Raw genomic sequence first — 23,251 nt, forward strand, 5'->3', positions numbered from 1 at the left:
CTTCGTCATTATTCTACATCTTAATCATTTTCACCAACATAAAAAGTGTGGGCCAATGAACGGGGTGTGTCGGACAGTGTCTCTCGAAGTAGAGGACTCTTATTTTCACACAATTCTAGCCATTATTGCTGCCAGCTGCTGTCGTGTTGTGCTGGCGTAACTCAAGCCCCGAACCATGTGACGTTAGGAGAGGGTGTGTTTAGATGGGAAAGGATCATGAAGGCATGTCGCTCAATATGTTACATTGTAATGAAACAACTGTCCGGAGGCACATAAAAAGGTTGGGCAGTTCATACTTACATAAACACTTAACATATCTTGGATTGAAGAATACAGAGGCTAATTTCACAATTTTTAAATGTGTTATTACATGTTATTGACTACAGTATACCAAAAATTAGGAACACCACGGAGGGCCGAGTGTCTGCAGATTTTCGCTCCGCCCCTGAACTTCATTGATAAATTAAGGTCACTAATTAGTAAGGAACTCCACTAACCTGATTGTCTCGGTCTTAATTTAAAGGAACAGTGGTGGAGAAAGTACACAATAGTCATACTTGAGTAAAAGTAAATATACCTTAATAGAAAGTTACTCAAAATGTAAAGTAACACAGTAAAACACTACTTGAGTCAAAATAAGTAGTTGGTTTTAAATATACTTAAGTATCAAAAGTAAAAGGAAATGCAATACATAATTTCAAATTCCTTAAATGAAACCAGACAGCATGATTTAAAATACTTTACAGTTAGCTAGGGGCACACTCCAACACTCAGACATAATTTACAAACAAAGCATTTTTCTTTAGTGAGTCCTCAGATCAGAGGCACTAAGGATCACGTGTCCTCTTGATAAATGACATAATCTGACATTTTCCTGTCCTGCTAAGCATTCGAAATGTAGCAAGCACTTTTGGGTGTCAGGAAAATGTTTGGGTGTAAAAAGTACTTATTTTCTTTGGGAATGTAGTAGAGTAAATGTTGTCAAAAATATAAACGCGGCATGTAAAGTGTTGGTCCCATGTTTCATGAGCTGAAATAAAAGGTCTCTGAATTTTTCCACAAGCATAAAAAGCTTATTTCTCTCCAATTTTGTTTACATCCCTGTTAGTAAGAATTTCTCCTTTACCAAGATATTCCATTCACCTGATAGGTGTGGCAGATCAAGAAACTGATTAAATAGCATGATCATTACACAGGTGCACCTTGTGCCAGGGACAATAAAAGGACACTAAAATCTGCAGTTTTGTCACACAACACGAAGTCACAGCTGTCTCAAGTTGAGGGAGCGTGCAATTGGCAGGCTGACTGCAGGAATGTCCACCAGAGCTGTTTTTATTTATTTAACAAGGCAAGTCAGTTAAGAACAAATTCTTATTTACAATGACGGCCTACTCCGGCCAAACCCTAATGACGCTGGGACAATCGCCCTATGGGACTCCCAATCACAGCCGGTAATCAAACCAGGGTCCGTAGTGACAGCTATAGCACAGAGATGCAGTGCCTTAGAACGCTGCGCCACTCTGGAGCCCCTTTGCCAGAGAATGTAATGTTAATTTCTCTACCAGAAGCCACCTCCAACATTGTTTGAGAATTTGGCAGTAACTCCAACCAGCCACACAATGTGTAACCATGGCAGCCAAGAACCTACACATCTGGCTTCTACAGCTGCGGATGGTCCAAACTCATTCTGATTGGCTGGGCCTGGCTGCCAAGTGTGTGGACCTATGCACTCCCAGGCCCACCCATGGCTGCGCCCCTACCATCATGTGAAATCCATAGACTAGGGCCTAATGAATGTATTTCAATTGACTGATTTCCTTATATGAACTCAGTAAAATCTTTGAAATGGTTGCATTTATTTTTGTTCAGTAAAGCAGATACCCAAAAAAACTACTTAAGCATTTTTACACCACTGGAAAGGAAAAACCAGCAGACACTAGACCCTCCATGGAATACATTTGAGTCCTGACCTACACTGATTGAAGTGGATTTAACAGGTGACATCAATTAGGGATCATAGCATTCACCTGGATTCATCTGACCAGTCGGTCATGCAAAGAGCAGGAGTGCTTCATGTTTTGTATACTCAGTGCATGTTAATACAGAACACAGATGTCACAATACAATATATTACTTAATACTCATGCTGTATTACGTGTAGAAAATGCCTACCATAACAGCTACACCTAACTTCTCCTTGATACTGAAAGCACAGTTTACTGAAAATATCAAGTTGATTTTATTACAACCATTTTATTTATCGCATCTAGGAAACATGGAAAAATAACAAAACCTCCCCCCACATGTTTAGTAAAAGGTGGCACAGACTTTATTACTCAGACTTGCAGCACACTATACCCCACAGACAGGTAGATTAACAGGGGTGACATGCCACTCATATGGAAAGAAAGGCTGCATTCCCATCCCAAACTGACTGGTGTCTACAAAGATCCCATCTAAAATGTTAAAAACGCTTACAAACCGACTTAAAAAAAACAGGCTTTAGCCAGTCTAAATGGATCCAAATGTCAATGATTATGTATTAAAGGAATTATATCAAGTCCCTCCCCATTAACCAGCTGAAATCATGTAGAAAACTTAAAATTAACAATATTTTATTTTAGCCCTATCAGTCTCCCAACAAAATGAAACAATTCTAGCACTCTTATTCATCCTATGACACAATTACTGTACATTTTTATACAGCCCCTTATCTTTCAGCGGGGGGAAATTAAGCAAAAATAAACTAAATGTATTTTTTTTTTAAATCATAAAATGTTTCTTACAAAACAAGATTACATTCTGCATGCTGTGCTGACTGGGAGGAGCAGGGGAGGCCAAGAGTGAACACAGACAGGTTAGTTTACTCCAAGGACATAACAGCAAAATAATCAATAAAGAAAAACCCCAAAAAACAAGGCAAAAAAAAAAAAAAAAAAAGTGATACACTCATCCGGCAGCTTTGAGAGAATTTCCAAACTTCTTATTAAAAGGTGTTAGATGACAGGGTGGGGGGCACACAACTACCCAAAGCTGAGGAATGTTGGCTCTGAATAGAGGGAGCGAACGGGCATGGCAGATTGGCTCCTCTTCCCTCTTTAGAAGAACCGACCAGAGTACTGCTTCACACTGCAACAAAACACAGTGGACAAGTGAATAAAGGGACCCCAGAAGTCATTTCTAGAACTACTTTAAGTTCAATTTCATTAGTTAGTCATGAACGACTCATTTCCTTCCTTGATTACCACGGATAGGGGACAGGGATGAATAGGTTTCCACCATACTGCTTTCAGCGGAGACGAGGAAAGGGTGCTAGCACGTGCCTGTTCTGCAGTAGATACTGGGCGTTCTGGATCTGGTCCTGTGTTCCATTGATGGTGATGATGCGGTCCTCGGAGCCCTCTAGTGGCTCGTCGATCTTGATGGACGCTCCCGACTCATGACGGATCTGCTTGATTCGCTGTCCGCCCTTCCCAATGATGGAGCCGGCCAGCTACGACAAGTGGGAAGCCAGGGTTACTTCTCCCCAACAATGTGATCGGCACAATGACAACCAGGTAAAGGGGGCACAGGTTTTTTTTTGGAGGGGGGGAGATATCAATCACATATGAATAAAGGCTGATGTGGGAACTTTTTGATCAATTGGGAATAATCTCATCTTGGTCCTTCTCATGAATATATTACAGGGATGTCTGTGTCGATCTGTGGTAAGGGCTGTTATTACGCTTGGGACTGTGCGGATTAAACCTTTACTCACATCCTTGGGGATGGTAACTTGTGTCGTGATGACGGGACCCCCGATGTCACTGTATGACCCTCGGCCACCTGGAGAGAGACTCAGAATTTATCCTCGTGTGGAAAGTCTCAAAACGATACGAAAACAAATACAGAAGCAACAAAATGAGACATTGATACAAATGTGATTCATTTGCACTCACCAGACTGAAAGGGCTCCCAGGAGGAAGTGTTGTCTTTGAAAATATGAAGGGAGGAAAAGGAAGGATAACAATACATCACACCGTGGCTGACAGACCACATAGACAGACCAACAAAGGACAGAGGGGAGAGCTGGTGGTGCTTACTAGACAGAAAGAACTATACTCTGACCAAAGACACATTCAAACAAGAGTGTAGACAACCATAACCAGAAGAAACTTAAAGACTCACCACCGTATCCACCACTCTGTATTCAGCAGAACATAGGGAGAGAAAGACAAATTGAGAGACTTATTACAAGACTGAAACATTCATTAAGTAAAATACTGGTTTAAATGTGTTTGATATTGAGCTCCATCATTTGTGCATATGAATTATTTTCCACTATGCATGTTATTGGTACGACCCGACCAACCCCGTCAGTGAATTGGAATGGTTTCACCCGAAGTTCATTTGTTAGTTTGGCGGCTCCAGATTACGTATTCAGCTGCTCCTTGGTAACCAAGGAGACAACTGTTGCCAGGCTACAAGAGGCCTAACCAGTGTGTTCGCTTGGTGAAGAGCAGCGCCAGTGTCCAAACCACCATGATTTCACTAGGGCAGGATAATAATCCCAATCCATTTACACACGTACAGTGCATTTGGAAATTATTCAGACCCCTTTTTCAACATTTTGTTATGTTACAGCCTTACCATAAAATGTATTAAATTACTTTTCTTCCTCAATCTACACACTACCCCACAACGACAAAGCAAAAACAGGTTTAGAAATTGTTGCAAATGTATAAAAAAAATATTTAAAAAACAGAAATACCTTATTTACATAAGTATTCAGAGCCTTTGCTATGAGACTCAATTGAGCTCAGGTGCATCCTGTCTCCTTGATTATCCTTGAGATGTTTCTACAACTTGGATTCCACCTGTAGTAAATTCAATTGATTGAACATGATTTGGAAAAACACACCTGTCTATATAAGGTGCATATGCATGTCAGAGCAAAAACCAAGCAATGAGGTTGAAGGATTGTGCCGAGGCACAGACTCTTCCTAGAGCTGGTCTCCGGCCAAACTGAGCATTCGGGGGAGAAGAGCCTTGGTCAGGGAGGTGAACAAGAACCCGATGGTCACAGAGCTCTAGAGTTCCTCTGTGGAGATGGGATAACATTCCAATGAGGACAACCATCTCTGCAGCACTCCACCAATCAGGCCTTTATGGTAGTGGCCAGACGGAAGCCACTCCTCAGTAAAAGGCACATGACAGCCTGCATAGTTTGCCAAAAGGCACCTAAAATACTCTCAGACCATGAGAAACAAAATTCTCTGGTTTGATGATAACAAGATTGAACTCTTTAGCCTGAATGCCAAGCGTCACTTCTGGAGGAAATCAGGCACCGCTCATTACTTGGCCAAAACCATCCCTACGGTGAAGCATGGATGGCAGCATCATGCTCAGCGGCAGGGAATGGGAGACTTGCCAGGATTGAGGAAAAGATGAACGAAGAAAAGCACAGAGATCCTTGATTAAAACCTGCTCCTCTGCGCTCAGGACCTCAGACTGGGGCGAAGGTTCACCTTCCAACAGGACAACGACCCTAGGCACACAGCCAAGACAATACAGGAGTGGCTTTGGGACAAGTCTCTGAATGTCCTTGAGTGGCCCGGGCAGAGCCCGGACTTGAACCCGATAGAACATCTCTGGAGAGCCCTGAAAATATCTGTGCAACAACGCTCACCATCCAACCTGACAGAGCTTGAGAGGATCTGTAGATAAGAATGGGAGAAACTCCCCAAATACAGATGTCACAAGCTTGTAGCATCATACCCAAGAAGACTTGTGGCTGTAATCCCAGCTTCAACAAAGTACCGAGTAAAGCGTTTGAATACTTATGTAAATGTGTTTTTTTCCCCATAAATGCGCAAACATTTATAAAAACATTTGATTGCATTGTCATTATGAGGTAGTGTGTGTAGATTGATGGGGGGTGAAGACTAATTAATCAATTTTAGAATAAGGCTGTAACATAAAATGTGGAAGAAGTCAAAAGCTGAAAAGGTTCTGAATGCACTGTAACTAAAACCATTAAAATTTGTGTTCGACTTGCCTACTATTAAAACACCAGGCAACAGACTGAAGCTCTGTCACTCATCCATGCTAAACCCTCATCTAAAACACTTAAAATTCCCAGGTCACTCACCATGCTGTCGTAGCGGTCTCCTGGTCTCCCTCTCCTGTCGCTGCTTAGATAAGAGGGGAAGGAGGGTGTCGGGGTTAACATGACAAGAGAGGGATCAGTTCACCACCTCTGATGGACTGATGTCAGCCCATTGGTTTGGGGGCTGCTAAGTCTGTACTATACAAGAGTGATACCAGTCCTCCTGAAAGTGTGAAGAGCTAAGTTGTTTTTAAAATCTGTGTTGATAAGAAGACACTGACATTGTGTTCTTATAGTCATCTACTCATGGGATGAGCGGTCATGTTTACAAAATAACTACCGTTATATTGACGGTCATTAAATCAACAGAAAAGGATTAAACAACATTTGACAGAGATAGTAATCTCCACATCTGAGTGAGCCATTCTCCAATTGACTAACTCGATTTGGAGAGGTGAAGGAGCTCCACCCTAACCAATCTGCAGGTGCTGCCTTTGTTTTACACAAATGACTTACTTTGGTCTGTCGTCCATGTTGCCGTGATAGCTCTGATGAGAGAACCGGTCGCCTCTGCAACCACACGACAGGGTCAACATGACTCAGTGGAAATGTGTCAGAAAAGATTCCTTTAAAGGATTAGTCCAACAAAATAGGTTCATGTTCATTCTAGTTCTATGTACTCAGGCACAGTGAAGGCACATGGTTATAAACGTCACTGAGTGACTGATGAGGTGATAAGAGGTAGCCATAAACAACAATTGAAAGGAAGTCAAGTTCCTTACCCTCCTCTTGGGGGTGGTGGTAGGGGGAGGGGCAGGTTTCGAGCCCGGCTCCCTCCACGCCCTCTGGTAGGCAGGGGAGGGGGCGGTCCTCGGCGAGGGCTCAAGTCATCATAGTCCCGTCTGGAGGGGGGCATGGGTCGGCCGCCGCGGCCGGGGGGCATGCGCTCAAAGCCACCCCGGCCCCGTACGGGGAACCCCCCCATAGGCCGCCGGCCCCGCTCCTCGAACATCATGGTGAAGCCGCCGTAGTCGTATGTCTCGTCGTAGAAGTTGGGGTCGTAAGGCTGGGCGCGCCCTTTGATAGGAGCCTGAAGATAGATAATACTATGAGACCATTGTTGAGATGCTACATATAACTGCCAAAATAAAAGGAAATGAGGGCTACAAAGTATATTGAAAGCAGGTGCTTCCACACAGGTGTAGTTCCTGAGTTAATTAAGAAATGAACATACCATCGTACTTAGGGTCATGTATAAAAATGTCCAGTTGCCCATTATTTTGGATACCATGGCTAGAATAGATCTCAGTGAGTTTGAAAGAAGGGTCTCAAAGGAGCATATGGGTTTAAAGGGTGTGTGTGTTGTCAGTCACCAGATTTCAAATCAACACTTATGGGAGTTTCTTTAGCGGCACCTGAGAGAGTTTTCCACCACCAAATGATGTAATTTCTCGTGGTGTTTCCTTTATTTTGCCAGTTACCTATATAAATTAGTTTTGCTCTGGAACGACTACAATGTCAACAACTGTTGTAAATGGAATATATAAAAACAAACAAAAAGCATCTGCTGTTATTAAACAAGTACAATTCTAGTTTGACTGACTCATTGAGTTTCCATGTTTAGACATTGGTAATGGTGGTGAAGTGTGTTGCGGTCACTGGCTCAGAACTGAACTCACAAGAGCTGACACAATTACCGTATAATCATTTTACCGACAATTATAGAAGACTTACAGTAGGGGGTTTAAAAATCAAATAAATTGTGGAACGAACAGTTGACTAAACACTGGGCGGCCAGGCATTTGTGCAGTCGTGTCAGTTTCCACGATAACAAGGACCCTTTACAACACAATGAAACTTTGATGCTCCTTGCTGAAACAAGCAAGGTGTTGTAGCAAATTAGTCTTTGGTTGCTTGATGAGTTGGCAATTTGAATCAGCTGTGTAGTGCTAGGGCAAACACCAAACATGCACACGGGGAGGGGGGGGGGGGGTCACCAGGTCAGCGTTTGGAAACCCTGGCCCAGGCAACAGCCCTCTGTCTGCAGAAGCACAGCACATGCAGTCAGGAAAAGAAGAGAAAATGTGCGTGCTAAAATGTATCCGCACGCTATTAAAACTACTATAACGGAGACTGCGTCATTTAGCTGACCAATAAGTCATCCAAAATTCCATGACCGTCACAGACCTAACTCTCACCCACCTCAGACACCAACTCCAGGATAACTTTGATGCAATCGACAACACGGTCTGGCTTTCCTCCAACCAGAACCACTCGGTCAGTGGAGTGAGGACAGCACTCCTGGAATAGCTTGATGGTAGTCTGGGTGTTCTGGTGGAGACATGAAGCCCAGCATGAAATAGACCCATAACACAACAGGAAGACGCAGCACAACGCCATATGTTCAAAATGGGTTTGACCAGTCTTCAGCTGTGAGCATTAAATGAGACCGTCAATACATTCCCCATAACCATTTGTGGACAAGTGGGCAACAAAGAAAACCTGTTAGGGCAGATCAAGCACATGCAATCTATGCACTTCAGCTAATTCTTGTAAATGAGTATGGACTGAGTCAAGTCAGCATTTGAAATCAGTGGGATCCCATCTTACCTCTCTTAACTCCTTTATCTTGGTACCCTTCACCCCAATGATGCCTCCGGCCAGACTCTGATGGATCAGCAAACGCAGCTCGCAGTCAAAATCAATCCCGTTATAATGCTGGTACTAGGAAAAAACAGGTACAGATCAGTCAGGTGAAAGAAAGCCTTTTTAGCTCTTGACTTTGAGGATTAGGAAAAAGATAAACCTATACGTGTATATCTCTGGTGGCCGCGGGGCACTCACCTCTTCCAGAGTAGGGATAATCTTCAGCAGAATCTCTCCGATAGTCTCAATATCTGCACTCACACTCAGGATCCTGGTAAGGAATAGCATGTGGCCAAAGGCAACAAGGCAAAACAGAGGGAGGACAAAAAGCAAAAAATAAAGAAAAACTTACTTCCAGACTAACACTCCTATGAAGCACAGAGCTAAAAAAAAAAAAAAATTCTAAAATATAACATTTAAAAACAAAAAGAAAACGAAGACTTTCCCAACACTGGACTGAAATGTGAGCAACTTGATGTGCGCTCATTTATCTCACATCCAACAAGAGAGCGAGGCTTTAGGATTACAACATGAAGCACAAGGCTGACCACTGTCTGGAGGGAGGGGGCTCTGTCTGGGAGGGGGGGGCTCTGTCTGGAGGGGGGGGGGGCTCTGTATGGAGGGAGGGGGGCTCTGTATGGAGGGAGGGGGGCTCTGTATGGAGGGAGGGGGGTCCTTTTAACCATCACCACCAGCACTTGAGGGGGAAGAAAGAAAAAAGTTAATTTAAAAAACCTGCCATCACAATCGTGCCACCGGCACACATTCTCAGTGACAGGGAGTCGGAAGGTAGAAGAGAAACAAAATAAAACAGGGGGGATGTGAGTGGTAACCACTAGGTGGACAGGATAGAGGGTGGAATGAAAGGTTTGGCAGGCAGTCTGGACTGATGGGGGGACTGAGAGAAAAACAAGAGGGGAGAAACCTAACAGAGGATAGAGAAACCCAACAGAGAGATGTAGCACAAGGGGAAAAAAAAAGAGAACAGTGATGAGTTACAGAGTGGGCGGAGCTTGAGCACTCAGATCATGAACAGTGATGTTGAGAACAGTGGGGTGGGGGAGGGGCAGGGCAGGGAGTAGCAAGGTGGGCCACAAGGACAGAGTGGGAAAGATCATTGGCTTTCCACAAATCACAATTAAAAATACCACAGAAAGGTAACAGCAGCCAACAGTTGGGCTCCTCCCATTTAATATGATCTACTGAAAGTGGGTTCATTGATTCATTTCTAGTGACAAAAAGGTCCAAATTAAATGGAAATACTTGAATGTGGGGGAAGAAGGGTAGAGGGGGGGAGAAGACAGAACAATTCAAATGGAACAATACACGTCTCTTGATAAAGGGAGAGGGGGTTCTATATGTAGAAAATGTTCAAATGAAACAGAAGGCAGGCTATCAAAGACATGTGTTTTTATCTGTTCTAATCAGGCAGTGAGGCAATAACTGGTGGGACATACCGCTCTGGGCCACTGCTGTCAGGGACAGATACACTGGCATTGTACTGCATTGGCCGTGGAGGTTGGCATTGGGCAAGGGCATTCAATCACAAGATGTCAAGTAAGGTGCCCGTTTAGGGAGGGGCACGTTTGTGGGCGGGCGGCGGGGCGGGGCAGGGCCAACCGGGGTGTCAGGTGGGCGGGCGTTCAGGGGCGAAGGTTGGGCCAACGTCAAGGTGGGCAACGCAGGAGGGGCATGTCGATCCAGTACATGGGCAACGGAGGAAGGTGGCCAAAAATAACAAAGTAAAGGAGAGGGAAGAGGGGGAGAAGGAATACATTTTAATTGAATACACGCTATACTCCTTCACTATATAGCTTCCCAAAAAAACAAAACAAAAAAAAAGATGGTGAGTGCACAAGAACAAGGGCAGCTGGACTAAGCCAGCTCTAGCAAAGACACTTAGCTAAATGGACTGCATAGATACTACAGAGGCTGTAATATACTATAGGTCCGCTCAGGCTTTGAGACACCTGTTTAAAGGGGTTTTTATGGCATCGCCACAGTCCGGTATTGCTTCAGGGATGTAAGGGGCATTAGAAATCACGTTCAGAGACTAGTAGAGGATAGTTCCCTTTTATTGGAAACACAAGAAAAATGCCCACACCCACACTCTCCCCCAAATCTGATCCAATCAAGCCAAACCATGTCTGTTCACATGAGCCAACCTATAGATGTGTCATTTGGGAAAGAGAATCTGACTACTGTACAAAAACATCGCAAATATTCATCCAAGTGTTCACAGACATGCAACATTTGACCAATTCCACAGTAACAGAATGATGCAGACTGCAATTTTGCATTTTAAAAATGTAAACCAACAAAAAAATACAATTAATGCAACAAAAAAACATAACTCAACCATCAAAATGCAAAATTTGGTAACAGAATGATGGCACAAACTTTCCTTCTGTTAAACTTTGCAGCTGCACTGTTCAAGTAAATGTGTTTTTTGTTAAATGTTCAGTGGAAATTGTTGAAAGTAGTCCATGTGCATAGAGTTCCATGGTTTGTTTAACTTTCCAAAACATTGGTTTGTGTTTGACATACATTTTAAAGTAAAACATCTAAGTCTCTGCATCATTCTGTTAATGTGGAATTGACCCAATCAAGTTAAACAATATATTCAGATAACAGAATGATTGGCTATAGATGGGAGATGAGATATAGATAGATGTGCGTGTATATAAATGAGAGGGAAACTATTTAGTACAGGGGTTACATTTCTTTAATAGGACGCATAAGGGTTGTCATTAGAATGGGGTAATTGGATACCATAATGTCTATGAAAGTGTCAGGTTTATATAAGGACATAAATATAGCTTTACAGCAAATCCCCCAGTGGAGGAAAGAATTTGACAAAGTCAACTGTACTCACGTCTGTGCGTAAGGCTTTTATATTCTTGCCGCCCTTTCCGATAACAGCTCCAGCATTCTGAGGAGAAACAAGTGTTTCCTTAGGAACAGAGTAATGGGTCTGAGAGTCCGCTGAATGATATAAAACTTGGAAGATGTGATTAGCAAAAGTCAGAACACCAGAAAAAACACCTAAGTATTCAGGAAGACGGAAATGTAAGAAATACCATTGTGGATTTTACACAGTAAACAAACAAAAAATCTAGGGAATTCCTGATTTAAAAGCAATAGGCCTACAATCCCATTTCTGTTGCAAGGCTTACTTTGCTCTGCAGCAGTACCCGCAACTCCACCATCTCATCAGTGTTGCGAGAGCGCTTGAAGGCCTGCTCCTCCTCCATGTCCTCGGCAGGGCGTTTTCCTGGAGGGAGAAACCTGGAAAGTTAGCCTAATGCTATGTTCTTCCCAATACGGGTTCCAGCCAAAAGCCAGGCGACAGCATCCACCCAGCCCTTACCAGTCCACTTCCTGGATTAAAATTAGGCGGAACTGCTCCCGAAACAGCAGTGACCTGGACAAGAGAAACACATGGCCATCTGACATGCACACATGGTGTCAGCATGTAGCTATACCAGTAGTCCAGGGATTTACATTAAAGTCTGAAAAGTACCTGCCCTTCAGGCAGGTCAGCAGTAATTTTTGGTTGCCCTTCACTTGCCCAAAAATTGTACTTAGCTATTTACACCCAGAAGTGCAATATATTGCAGGCCTTTCACCTACACAGAGGAGGAACCAGAAAAATCAGTAATTGAATTATTAGTATTTTGGTTGTTATTCAAAAGAAATAACATATCAAAGCAGGCTTAACTTGCCATAAATTGTCTGTATTTTACATAAATAACAGGGAGGAACCAGAACAATCAGTTTTAGGCTACTGGAATTCTTTAAAAAGGTTTGATTGTTTGGTTCACTTGCCCAAGGAAAATCAAAGCATCCCTTAATGTCAATCCCTGTAGTCCCTTCTGACTGATAACAGCTATTAGAGAAAAGCAGTGTTATATTTCTAGTCTAATCAAGGCAAATGCATGGCTTACACACAGCTTTGATGAGGCACTGCCAAAATAGCCTACAATAGCTTTACCGTTAGTGTCAGTATTGCTGAAAGTGGTCTCTTCTTCCTGCTGCTCGATTTCTGTCTCCATTGTCTTGCACCAGCGGTGAAATGAGAACAGGCTCCTCACTGTGGATCTGCTGTGTGAAGGCAACAATGTAAAATTAGGCTATGCCCATTGAGGACACTGAGGCTGCGTCAGACAAGACAGAGGGAAACTCACCTCATGATAAAAGCCTCTACAATCCAATCTTGTCACTAATCAAACCTGTTGCTGCCTTGCCCCTATTTACAATTTTAATTCCTATTAATTCTTGGCCACAGGATACACAAAAGTGTTCTCTACTATAATACAATGGAATGTATCCCAAATCACTGTCCTTGATATGAGTGGTTACCACTTGACATAATCATGATAACTGGGCTAAAATGAAAATAGTACCCCCCCCCACAAATTGTAGGAGGTAGTTTGAGTCAATGTGAACCGCTAGCTAGGTAGTTATGTGGGTGTAGTATTCTCTGCCTTAAATATTATGAAAACCTATTTATGGATGCCTGCAAGCCAATGAGTTACATTAACAAAGAACTGGATGATGACATTAGCTAGATACTTAGCTAACGTTCGTTGACTACTGACGCAGATGTTGTTACTACTAGCAGCTGTTAACTAGGGAACTAGACAACATGCTAATGTTATACATGGAAACACTAAGTAATCTAGCCAAATTAACGTTTGCTACATAGAGTAGCTAGATTATTTCCGGTGTTGCTACATTGAAGGCTTAACTAGTTAACGTTACTTGCTTCTGCACAAAAAAACATATAGATTAACGTTAGCTAACGGCTAATTACTTGTTTTTTTTTAGTCAGCTAAATTGGTTTAACGTTAGTTGTCTGACTAACGTTAACCAGCAGTCTTAACCTGTATTAACTAACGCGAAACGTTAGCCAGGTAACGTTAGTTATTATCACATTAACTAACAACCTGGCTGCGTTAGTTAGCCACCAGCAGCTAACGTTAACTAGATGACTAACTACTCATCTGTACAAGTAGCTAACATACATACGCTGTAGATTACAGTGTAACGTTAGTGTATGTAAACGGCCTAATGTCGTTTAACGATTGGCTGAATAAGTTAACTTGCAGCACATAGAGTCCAAATAATTGTAATACTTAACTAATGTTAGCTGACGTTCTCAAAAGGGCAAAACAAATATGGTATCTAGCTATAGATAGCTAGCTAAATTAGCTAGGCTAGATTGCTAACGTTAGCTACATAGCTAGCTACCGTTAGTTAGCGTAGCTAATATTAGCGATAGAGTTCACGAGGCTTATCCCCAATTGAGCCTAAAAGTGATTTAATTCTCATTGACCGATTACAATGAAAATGAACTAACAAACAACCTCTTTATAATTTAACTTTAACCACAAACCTAAAAAATGTAAACAAAACATTTAACAAACCTCCAACCAAACCGCGTTCTCCACAGCAATTTCTTGTCCTGAAATTGTCAGCAACTAAAACCTTCCGAATACAGTGAAACGGCAAAATAGGGAGTCAGTCTACTTTCTTCTTCCACTGATTGAAGAGAGCAGGTTCGAGATTGGGTATGTCAGTTGTCTCTCAAAGTCAACACGTCTTCAAAGAAATGTAAGAGGTCGACAAATTAGCTGACGCCAGGCACGAACCTTTGATTTACCAATCATGCAGAGCGATGTGGGAGTCGTTATAGCAACTGGGCGGGACTTATAAGTCCCGAGCCCCAGAGACCTTGCCTATCAGTACCTACCACTCAGTGGCGACCCTTCATTCAGGACGAGTGAGGCTCCACATTTTTAGCAACAAAAAAAACAACCAAACAATTATTATTATTTTTTTTAAATGTAATTAGGGGGGCTTGCCTGTTTTACATGTTATTTTGGCATTAATAGTGTCAAAAATCAGTTTGCAAACAATGTAAAAAATAAAAAATAATATATAATTCAGTTAATAAAGCTGCATACACACATGGTCTCTTTTTTGTTTTCTTGAGTAAAGCAGCTCCAAAATGCAGGTGTTTCAGCCTTGCTCAGTGCTTTCTGTGGTGGTGGGGCGAACCAGCAGAAAATAGGAGCATTGCGCCGTGATTGGCTCAGTGTTCCGTCACTCATGGGGACAGTCCGTCACCGCCAAGTTTAAGTCCTTAGTAGGGGTAAGACATCCAAAATTTCTGCCCTTTGGATCCTGCCATAGAATTATATTACAAGTGCCTTTCCAATAAGGTTCAAGGTCGCTGGCCACAGATAAAATAACGTCAAATCACGTTATATGTCCAGTAGATTGGACTGATCATGTCAACATCTTACTTTCAAAGCAAGCTAGCAGTCATCATCATGAATCTAGTCAACAATCTACTGGCAAATCCTTTTTAATCCTTATCATATGAAGAGAAATAATGAAGAGAAATTATAGATAAAACCGATACGGTGCTCATCGGCCATTGGACAAAGATTACACAACAAGGTGGAAATCGCAAACTCAACAATGAGTGGTTTGGAAGAAATCAGTGACAAACTGCAAGCATTGCAAAGCAACCACGAACGTCAGCCTGCTATTCAATGGAGTGGCTGTGTGTTTTTTCTTCTGAGTTCCCGACATAAATCCAGAGAATTACAGACTTTGATGACAAAATTTGCCCACAAAGGACGGCCGCGGCCCCTTCACAAGGCGAGTCCAGAAATGTATTGTATGCTGCTGTATAAATTATGTAATATGCAAGGGAGATATGTATACTGTAGCTAAGAAAGTAATACTAAGTGTATGTTGTGTAGTAAGCTGTTAGTAGCCCATGTGCCTCACCCTAATAATTTGGTCTATTTTCACCAACGCAATATTGTACTCACATCGTTCGTGGCCGATGTGTGCTTGTTTTGTACAGCTTTGACAGTGCTACTGATAGAAGTGGTGGCGCTTGGCTTGCACATGCAAATTCAGCACACACAAGATTCTATAATATAATTGTGTTATTTGATGTGTCAAATTAAAAGCTTATTTAATGTGTCAAATAGTGTTATATGACGTGTATCTTTTTGACAAGTAAAGACACAAACGGCGTTCAATGTGCCTCACGCTAATAATTTGGTCTATTTTCACCTCTTCATTTCACCTACTGTTCTAACTTGGTGGTGCACATATAGCCTATGACCTGTTTTAGAGAAATGTAATCATTGAATATTGTTAGAACTTTCATTGCCTGTTTATATGCCCCTTTTATTTATCCTACGGTTCTGACTTGTTGTACAGGGAGAACACTGTAAGAACGGCCCATGTTCTCAATTCTGTCACTGTACATTTCAAAAGTGCTGAACAAATAGTTATATTGACTACGTCTGTCGTCACTCGCTCATTGTCTTAATCGAAATTAGGGATTGCCTCTTATCCGCTTGTCATCCTCAATTTTCAGTAGAAACCACATTTGTTTAAGAAAGTCAGCCATATCAGCTATGTTTTTTAAAAGACAGTAAAGGAGGCTGAATGAACTGTTTTGCTGCCAGACAAGGCTCAGCTGAAAGCCAGATGTAGCAGTGGTAAGGTGTTGGGACTGCTGTTGGGACTATAGGCCCTAACAGTTTGTGGGCACCGTTTTTCACCATTATAGTGCAATTCATGTAACGTTTAGTGTTGTGTTATGTAGTGACTTCACTGGCATGCACCCCACATTTATTTCTTTGCCCCACCAAGATTTACATGATAAAATCGCTAATGTGTACACTGAACAAAAATAAAAATGATCATTACACAGGTGCACATTTTGCTGGGGACAATAAAAGGCCAATCTAAAATGTGCCGTTTTGTCACACAACACAATGCCACAGATGTCTCAAGTTTTTAGGGAGCTTGCAATTGGCATGCTGACTACAGGAATGTCCACCAGACCAGTTGCCAGAGAAATGAGTGTTAATTTCTCTTCCATAAGCCGCCTCCAACATTGTTTTAGAGAATTTAATAGTATGCCCAACCAGTCTCACAACCGCAGACCACGTGTATGGCGTCCTGTGGGCGAGTGATTTGCTGATGTTAACGTTGTGAACAGAATGCCCCATTATGGCGGTGGGGTTATGGTATGGGCAGGCATAAGCTAAAGATAATCAACACAATTGCATTTTATCGATGGCTATTTGAATGCACAGAAATACCATGACGAGATCCTGAGGCCCATTGTGAGGCCCATTTTTTTTAAGGTATTTGTGACCAACAGATGCATATCTGGATTCCCAGTCATGTGAAATCCATAGATTAGGGCCTAATCGATTTATTTCAGTTGACTCATTTCCTTATATGAACTGTAACTCAGGAAAATCTTTGAAATTGTTGCATTTTGCGTTCATATTTTGTTCAGTATATTTTGCAATACATCTGTGCATGGAGTGTGTGGCTGAACTATTGACAAAACATGAAATGTGTAAAGGGGAATGAGGTTGACACAGGTTGACACGGGTAAGATATGTTACATCGTGAACGGATGAAAAGGTTTACAGGTTACCAAGTTTCCTACGTTATAGTAGGTGATCATCATTGCAATGATTCAGAATAAACTAAGTAGCCTAACATCTGTTTTCAAAATGTAGCCCAAGCTAATTGTTCAGTCATGCATCGATATACATTGGTTTTATTACAATGTAACAATTACTATTGGATACACTGCTCAACCATGAGTCTTTTCATTAATCCGAATAGGAATGCCCTCTGGTCCTCCTTGTAGAGACAGTTGGAGCCCCTGCAGAATTCAAAGGCGGTGGGGCACCAATCTTAGAAATTACTTGATAAGAAGTAGCTGATGAACTCCGTTCTCTTACAGTGCATTCGGAAAATATTCAGACCACTTCACTTTTTCCACATTTGCTACGTCACAGTCTTATTCTAAAATGGATTAAATAAAAAAAACATTTGGGCAAATGTATTAAAAATTAAAAACAGAAATACCTTATTTACATAAGTATTCAGACCCTTTGCTATGAAACTTGAAATTGAGCTCAGGTGCATCCTGTTTCCATTGATCATCCTTTAGATGTTTCTGCAACTTGATTGGAGTCCACCTGTGGTAAATTCAATTGATTGGACATGATTTGGAAAGGCACACACCTGTCTGTATAAGGTTCCCTAGTTGACAGTGCATATCAGAGCAAAAACCAAGTCATGAGGTCGAAGGAATTGTCCGTAGAGCTCAGAGACAGGATTATGTTGAGGCACAGATCTGGGGAAGGGTACCTAGAAAGTTCTGCAGCATTGAGGGTCCCAAAGAACACAGTGACCTCCATCATTCTTAAATGGGAGAAGTTTGGAACCACCAAGACTCTTCCTAGAGCTTGTCGCCCGGCCAAACTGAGAAATCGAGAAGGAGAAGGGCCTTGGTCAGGGAGGTGACCAAAAACCTGATGTTCACTCTGACAGAGCTACAGAGTTCCCCTGTGGAGACGGGAGAACCTTCCAGAAATATAACCATCTCTGCAGCACTCCATCAATCAAGCCTTTATGGTAGTGGCCAGACGGAAGCCACTCATCAGTAAAATAAACATGACAGACCACTTGGAGTTTGCCAAAAGGCACTTAATGGATGCTTAGCCAATGAGAAACAATATTTTCTGGTCTGATGAAACCAAGATTGAACTCTTTGGCCTGAATGCCAAGCGTCCCGTCTGGAAGAAACTTGGCACCATCCCTACATTTGTTATGGGATTCTTCCTGGGAAGGAGAGCCTGACCAAAACGCAGCATGGTTATTTGTAAACATCTTTAATAAAGATGATAACTTGAACAATGTATAATACAAAATAAGAAAACGTGGAAAACCAAAACAGTCCTATCTGGTGCAACAAACACAAAGACAGGAACAATCACCCACAAAACCCAACACCAAACAGGCTACCTAAATATGGTTCCCATTCAGAGATAATGACTAACACCTGCCTCTGATTGAGAACCATATCAGGCCAAACACAGAAACAGACTAGACACACAACATAGAATGCCCACTCAGATCACACCCTGACCAACCAAAACATGGAAACATACAAAGCAAACTATGGTCAGGATGTGACAACATTGAAGCATATTGGGGGCAGCATCATGCTCTGGGCATGTTTTTCAGCGGCAGGTACTGGGAGACAAGTGGGGATTGAGGGAAAGATGAATGGAGAAAAGTACAGAGATATCATTGATGAAAAACTGCTTCAGAGCCCTCAGGACCTCAGACTTGGACAAAGGTTCATCTTCCAACAGGACAATGACCCTAAGCACACAGCCAAGACAACGCAGGAGTGGGTTCAGGACAATTCGCTGAATGTCCTTTAGTGGCCCAGCCAGAGCCCGGACTTGAACCCAATCCAACGTAAATCTAATGTCTCTGGAGAGACCTGACAGAGTTTGAGAGGTGGTTGGAAATTGGCAGAAAAAGCTTGTATTTTTGGTTCAAAAGAGATTCAATACAGTACAATATAGTTTGTATCCTTCTGCACTTGACTTCCCCATCTAGGTACAATTGAGGACATGTGACTTCTCCAACTATTTGAACCCTCATTAGTGAATTTCTGTAATAACAACAAATGTATCTTCCAGTTGAGTGAATTGGAAAGCTCTTGGATGATTACCTTTATCTTGGTTATGCAAAATGCCATTTCTCCCTGATTTGCCAGGCCTATTGAGATAGGCAAGTGTCAACTATAAGCAAAATAAAGAGCTCTCATCTTTCTCTCAAAGTCTGAGCCGGTTACCATGGAGACAGATATCATTCGTACTTGACGTTTCTCATAGAAAAGCCTGCTTTCACATTTTCATCTGCATCCATAGCGACACTTGACATTGTCCATGCTATTTGGAAAGCCCTAAGTATCCATAGCGACACTATCCATCCAGGTTGTGTATGTGTGTGTGTGGATCAGAGTGATGAGTTTAGGCACAGAATACCTCAGATCATGTCCAACAGTGTCTGGTCAAGAGGTTAAGCACTAAAGCACCTCACATTCACTCATTCCATCACGTCCCCCCCAGAGCCATATATTTAGATGTAAATACATGACTCTGGGTCCTCTACTGATTGTTCAGTGAGTAAACCATTCAAACTAATCTGATCCTAATGAACAAATGTGAACAAAACATGACCTCATAGAATCACTCTATAGTACCAATCCCACACCCCACCCTGTTCTATCTTCTACATTGGGTAAATCACAACTGGATACCTGTTTCTATTTCTATTCTTCATAAGTGCCATGTGATTAAGCTAAGGTACAGGGTCAGAAAACTTATGCACATGGTTGCAATGTTTTATCCAGCTGACTTTATTGTTGGTCTCAGTTCATTAACCATTGATGTCTGAAATGTCCTTCACTTGCACATTGTGCTATTTCTGTGATCACTAAAAGACCATGTCAAAATGATAACCATTATCCCACAGAGATACAATGGTCACACAACATCACAGCAGCTGTGTGTGTTGTTGACCACCCAGAATGAGAAGAACTGTGTCAAGTGACACTACCATGGGTAGTTGATTTACTTTTGCGCAAGTGGAAAAGTTCCCAGATTTAAAAAGTTGAACTGAGCATATTACTTATTTTTTAATAATCTATATCACTCTGTTGTATTTCACTGGCTATTCAATATGCTTCAATATGCTTCAATATGCTAACTTCACAATCACTCTTTTTTTAAATGCATAGATAGCAGACATATTTAATCTCATGACCCCCAAATAACATGTGTCCACAAACATTTAATTTTAAAACCATATGCTAGGTTAGGCTATTTTTGCTTTGACAAATTACAAGGAATATTTCGATAGTAGCTATTTCTCCACTGTCTTTCTTCCTCGACTGGGATGGAAGACTCGGGCCGACTCTTTTCTCTGTATCTATCAATGATGTCGCTCTTGCTGCGTGCGATTCCCTGATCCACCTCTACGCAGACGACACCATTCTGTATACTTCTGGCCCTTCCTTGGACACTGTGTTATCTAACCTCCAAACGAGCTTCAATGCCATACAACACTTCTTCCGTGGCCTCCAACGGCTCTTAAACGCTAGTAAAACCAAATGCATGCTTTTCAACCGTTCACTGCCTGCACCTGCACGCCCGACTAACATCACCACCCTGGATGGTTCCGACCTAGAATATGTGGACATCTATATAAGTACCCAGGTGTCTGGCTAGACTGTAAACTCTCCTATCAAACATCTCCAATCCAAAATCAAATCTAGAATCGGCTTTCTATTTCGCAACAAAGCCTCCTTCACTCACGTCGCCAAATTTACCCTAGTAAAATCGACTTTGGCGATGTCATCTACAAAATGGCTTCCAATACTCTACTCAGCAAACTGGATGCAGTTTATCACAGTGCCATCCGCTTTGTTACTAAAGCACCTTATACCACCCACCACTGCGACCTGTAACTAGTTGGCTGGCCCTCGCTACATATTCGTCGCCAGACCCACTGGCTCCAGGTCATCTACAAGTCCATGCTAGGTAAAGCTCCGCCTTATCTCAGTTCACTGGTCACGATGGCAACACCCACCGTAGCACGCGCTCCAGCAGGTGTATCTCACTGATCATCCCTAAAGCCAACACCTCATTTGGCCGCCTTTCCATCCAGTTCTCTACTGCCTGTGACTGGAACTAATTGCAAAAATCGTTGAAGTTGGAGACTTTTATCTCCCTCACCAACTTTAAACATCTGCTATCTGAGCAGCTACCTGATTGCTGCAGCTGTACATAGTTCATCGGTAAATAGCCCACTCAATTTACCTACCTCATCCCCATACTGTTTTTATTTATTTACTTTTCTGCTCTCTTGCACACTGTATCTCTACCTGTACATGACCATCTGATCATTTATCACTACAGTGTTAATCTGCTAAATCGCCTACCTCCTCATGCCTTTTGCACACAATGTATACAGACTCTTTTTTCCTTTTTTTTCTTTTTTTCTACTGTGTTAATGACTTGTTTATTGTTTACTCCATGTGTAACTCTGTGTTGCTGTCTGTACACACTGCTATGCTTTATCTTGGCCAGGTCGCAGTTGTAAATGAGAACTTGTTCTCAACTAGCCTACCTGGTTAAATAAAGGTTAAATAAAAAAATAAAAAATAAAACATTTGAAGCACACACAGTCATATTTTGTTTAGTAATTATTTTTCAAAGATGCAGCCCTACTTGTGCGTCAAACGGCACGTCAGACTGATAATGGCCATCCATGGAGCTGTGGTATTGTTGTGGAAGATGCACTGTCTAGGCCTATGGAACGAGTTTGTGGGTATTCAGAATAAAATTGCCACATCAAATATAGGTAATGTAATTACATTTTATTCAAATATTCAACCCCTTATTATAACTTAAATATGATGGTGATGTAGTAGCCTATTCCCACCTATTTTCCGAATATGTGTACATGATAAGCATGCAAATTGAAGGCTGTTGAATTAAATTGTCCAAAAACTGATAAATGTTGATAAACTGTCAGCCATACATATCACTGTCTCGAGCGTCTTAACCATCTCCCTTTAAAAGCAATTCCAGTGATGGCTGGCAGAGATGCGCTCGTACACAGCCATAATCGATAGACGAATGCAGGTACCCTGCCTCCATGCACAAGCACTCTGTCGCGCAACCTGGTCTCAGAGCACTTTGTATTATTCTGTACGTAAATCCGAGGTTTATTAATTTGTGGATGTCCACCATCCATTTCGTATATGTTAAGAATTACAATTCGTATGGTATGTTACGATTTGAAATTTGTCTGATATGTTACGAATTTGCAATACATATGTTCTGTTGTGAATTTCAATTTGTTGTGGCTAATGTTAGCTAGGCTAGGGGTTAGGGTTAGGTTAAGGTTCGGGTTAGGAGAAAGGTTAAAGGGTTAAGGTTATGGGAAGGATTAACTAACATGCTAAGTAGTTGCAAAGTAGCAAACAAGTAGTAAGTAGGTGCAAAATTTCTAATTAGTAAAAAATCTAAAGTTGTTCATGATGAAATTCATGGGTTGCTAGACGTTTGCATTATATGACCACCCAGCCACCCCAATCAACTACCCTCCTTTCGTTTGAAGTAAATTTATTATTTAAACACACCAAACATAACATATCATATTTATTCGATTGTCCCGGATTTACATTCACTATGTTACGTCTAGTCTATGAGAACAGGCTGTGTCGCTACATCGCCACGCATTCTGACTCCACGGTGCTGTCTCTCTTATTTCGATCTCCATCAGTACTACGTATGAAGAAGAATCTCCACGACAACGGTTTGCTCCTCAAAACATCTGGAGCACAACGTTTGACCATGCAGAGACAGTCGCTCTGCCCCTAAGAAAGAGACGAGAGAGGCAGCCCCAGGACCGAGCACTTGACACCTTGCTTCACGGCATCGATATGCAGTAGTGTGATACCAATTCTGCGGAGACAGGGATTGCGCATTCGTGATCAACTGTAGTCTCATTCGTGGTGCCAAACTGATTCATTTGGCTATAGGGTGGGGGTGGGGGTGGGAGGCGGGGGATTCATAATATCCAGAT

At 42.0% G+C, this 23,251-nt stretch overlaps 1 protein-coding gene across 10 annotated transcripts; it reads right to left on the reverse strand.

The window, feature by feature from the left end:
• Window positions 1-2,220: 2,220 nt before the first annotated feature.
• On the reverse strand, window positions 2,221-14,314 carry LOC112257431 (heterogeneous nuclear ribonucleoprotein K). Of its 10 annotated transcripts, none has more exons than XM_024430975.2 (16): window positions 14,164-14,314; window positions 12,729-12,838; window positions 11,911-12,008; window positions 11,610-11,666; window positions 10,192-10,235; window positions 8,933-9,005; window positions 8,699-8,806; window positions 8,291-8,419; window positions 6,871-7,178; window positions 6,605-6,658; window positions 6,131-6,173; window positions 4,168-4,183; window positions 3,939-3,971; window positions 3,758-3,825; window positions 3,246-3,493; window positions 2,221-3,129 (listed from the first exon to the last, which is right to left on the reverse strand). In XM_024430975.2, the coding sequence occupies exons 2-15, from the start codon at window positions 12,787-12,789 to the stop codon at window positions 3,290-3,292; spliced, it is 1,296 nt and encodes a 431-aa protein (XP_024286743.1). In that variant the 5' UTR covers window positions 12,790-12,838; window positions 14,164-14,314; the 3' UTR covers window positions 2,221-3,129; window positions 3,246-3,289. The 10 variants fall into 10 exon arrangements, with proteins under 10 accessions (XP_024286743.1, XP_024286749.1, XP_024286742.1 ...); XM_024430981.2 differs by having other exon boundaries at window positions 3,324-3,493; window positions 6,131-6,170; window positions 8,699-8,812; XM_024430974.2 differs by having other exon boundaries at window positions 6,131-6,170; window positions 8,699-8,812.
• Between the last annotated feature and the right edge of the window lie 8,937 nt (window positions 14,315-23,251).

Source organism: Oncorhynchus tshawytscha, linkage group LG09 (assembly GCF_018296145.1).
Source record: "Oncorhynchus tshawytscha isolate Ot180627B linkage group LG09, Otsh_v2.0, whole genome shotgun sequence".
Classification (NCBI taxonomy): domain Eukaryota; kingdom Metazoa; phylum Chordata; class Actinopteri; order Salmoniformes; family Salmonidae; genus Oncorhynchus; species Oncorhynchus tshawytscha.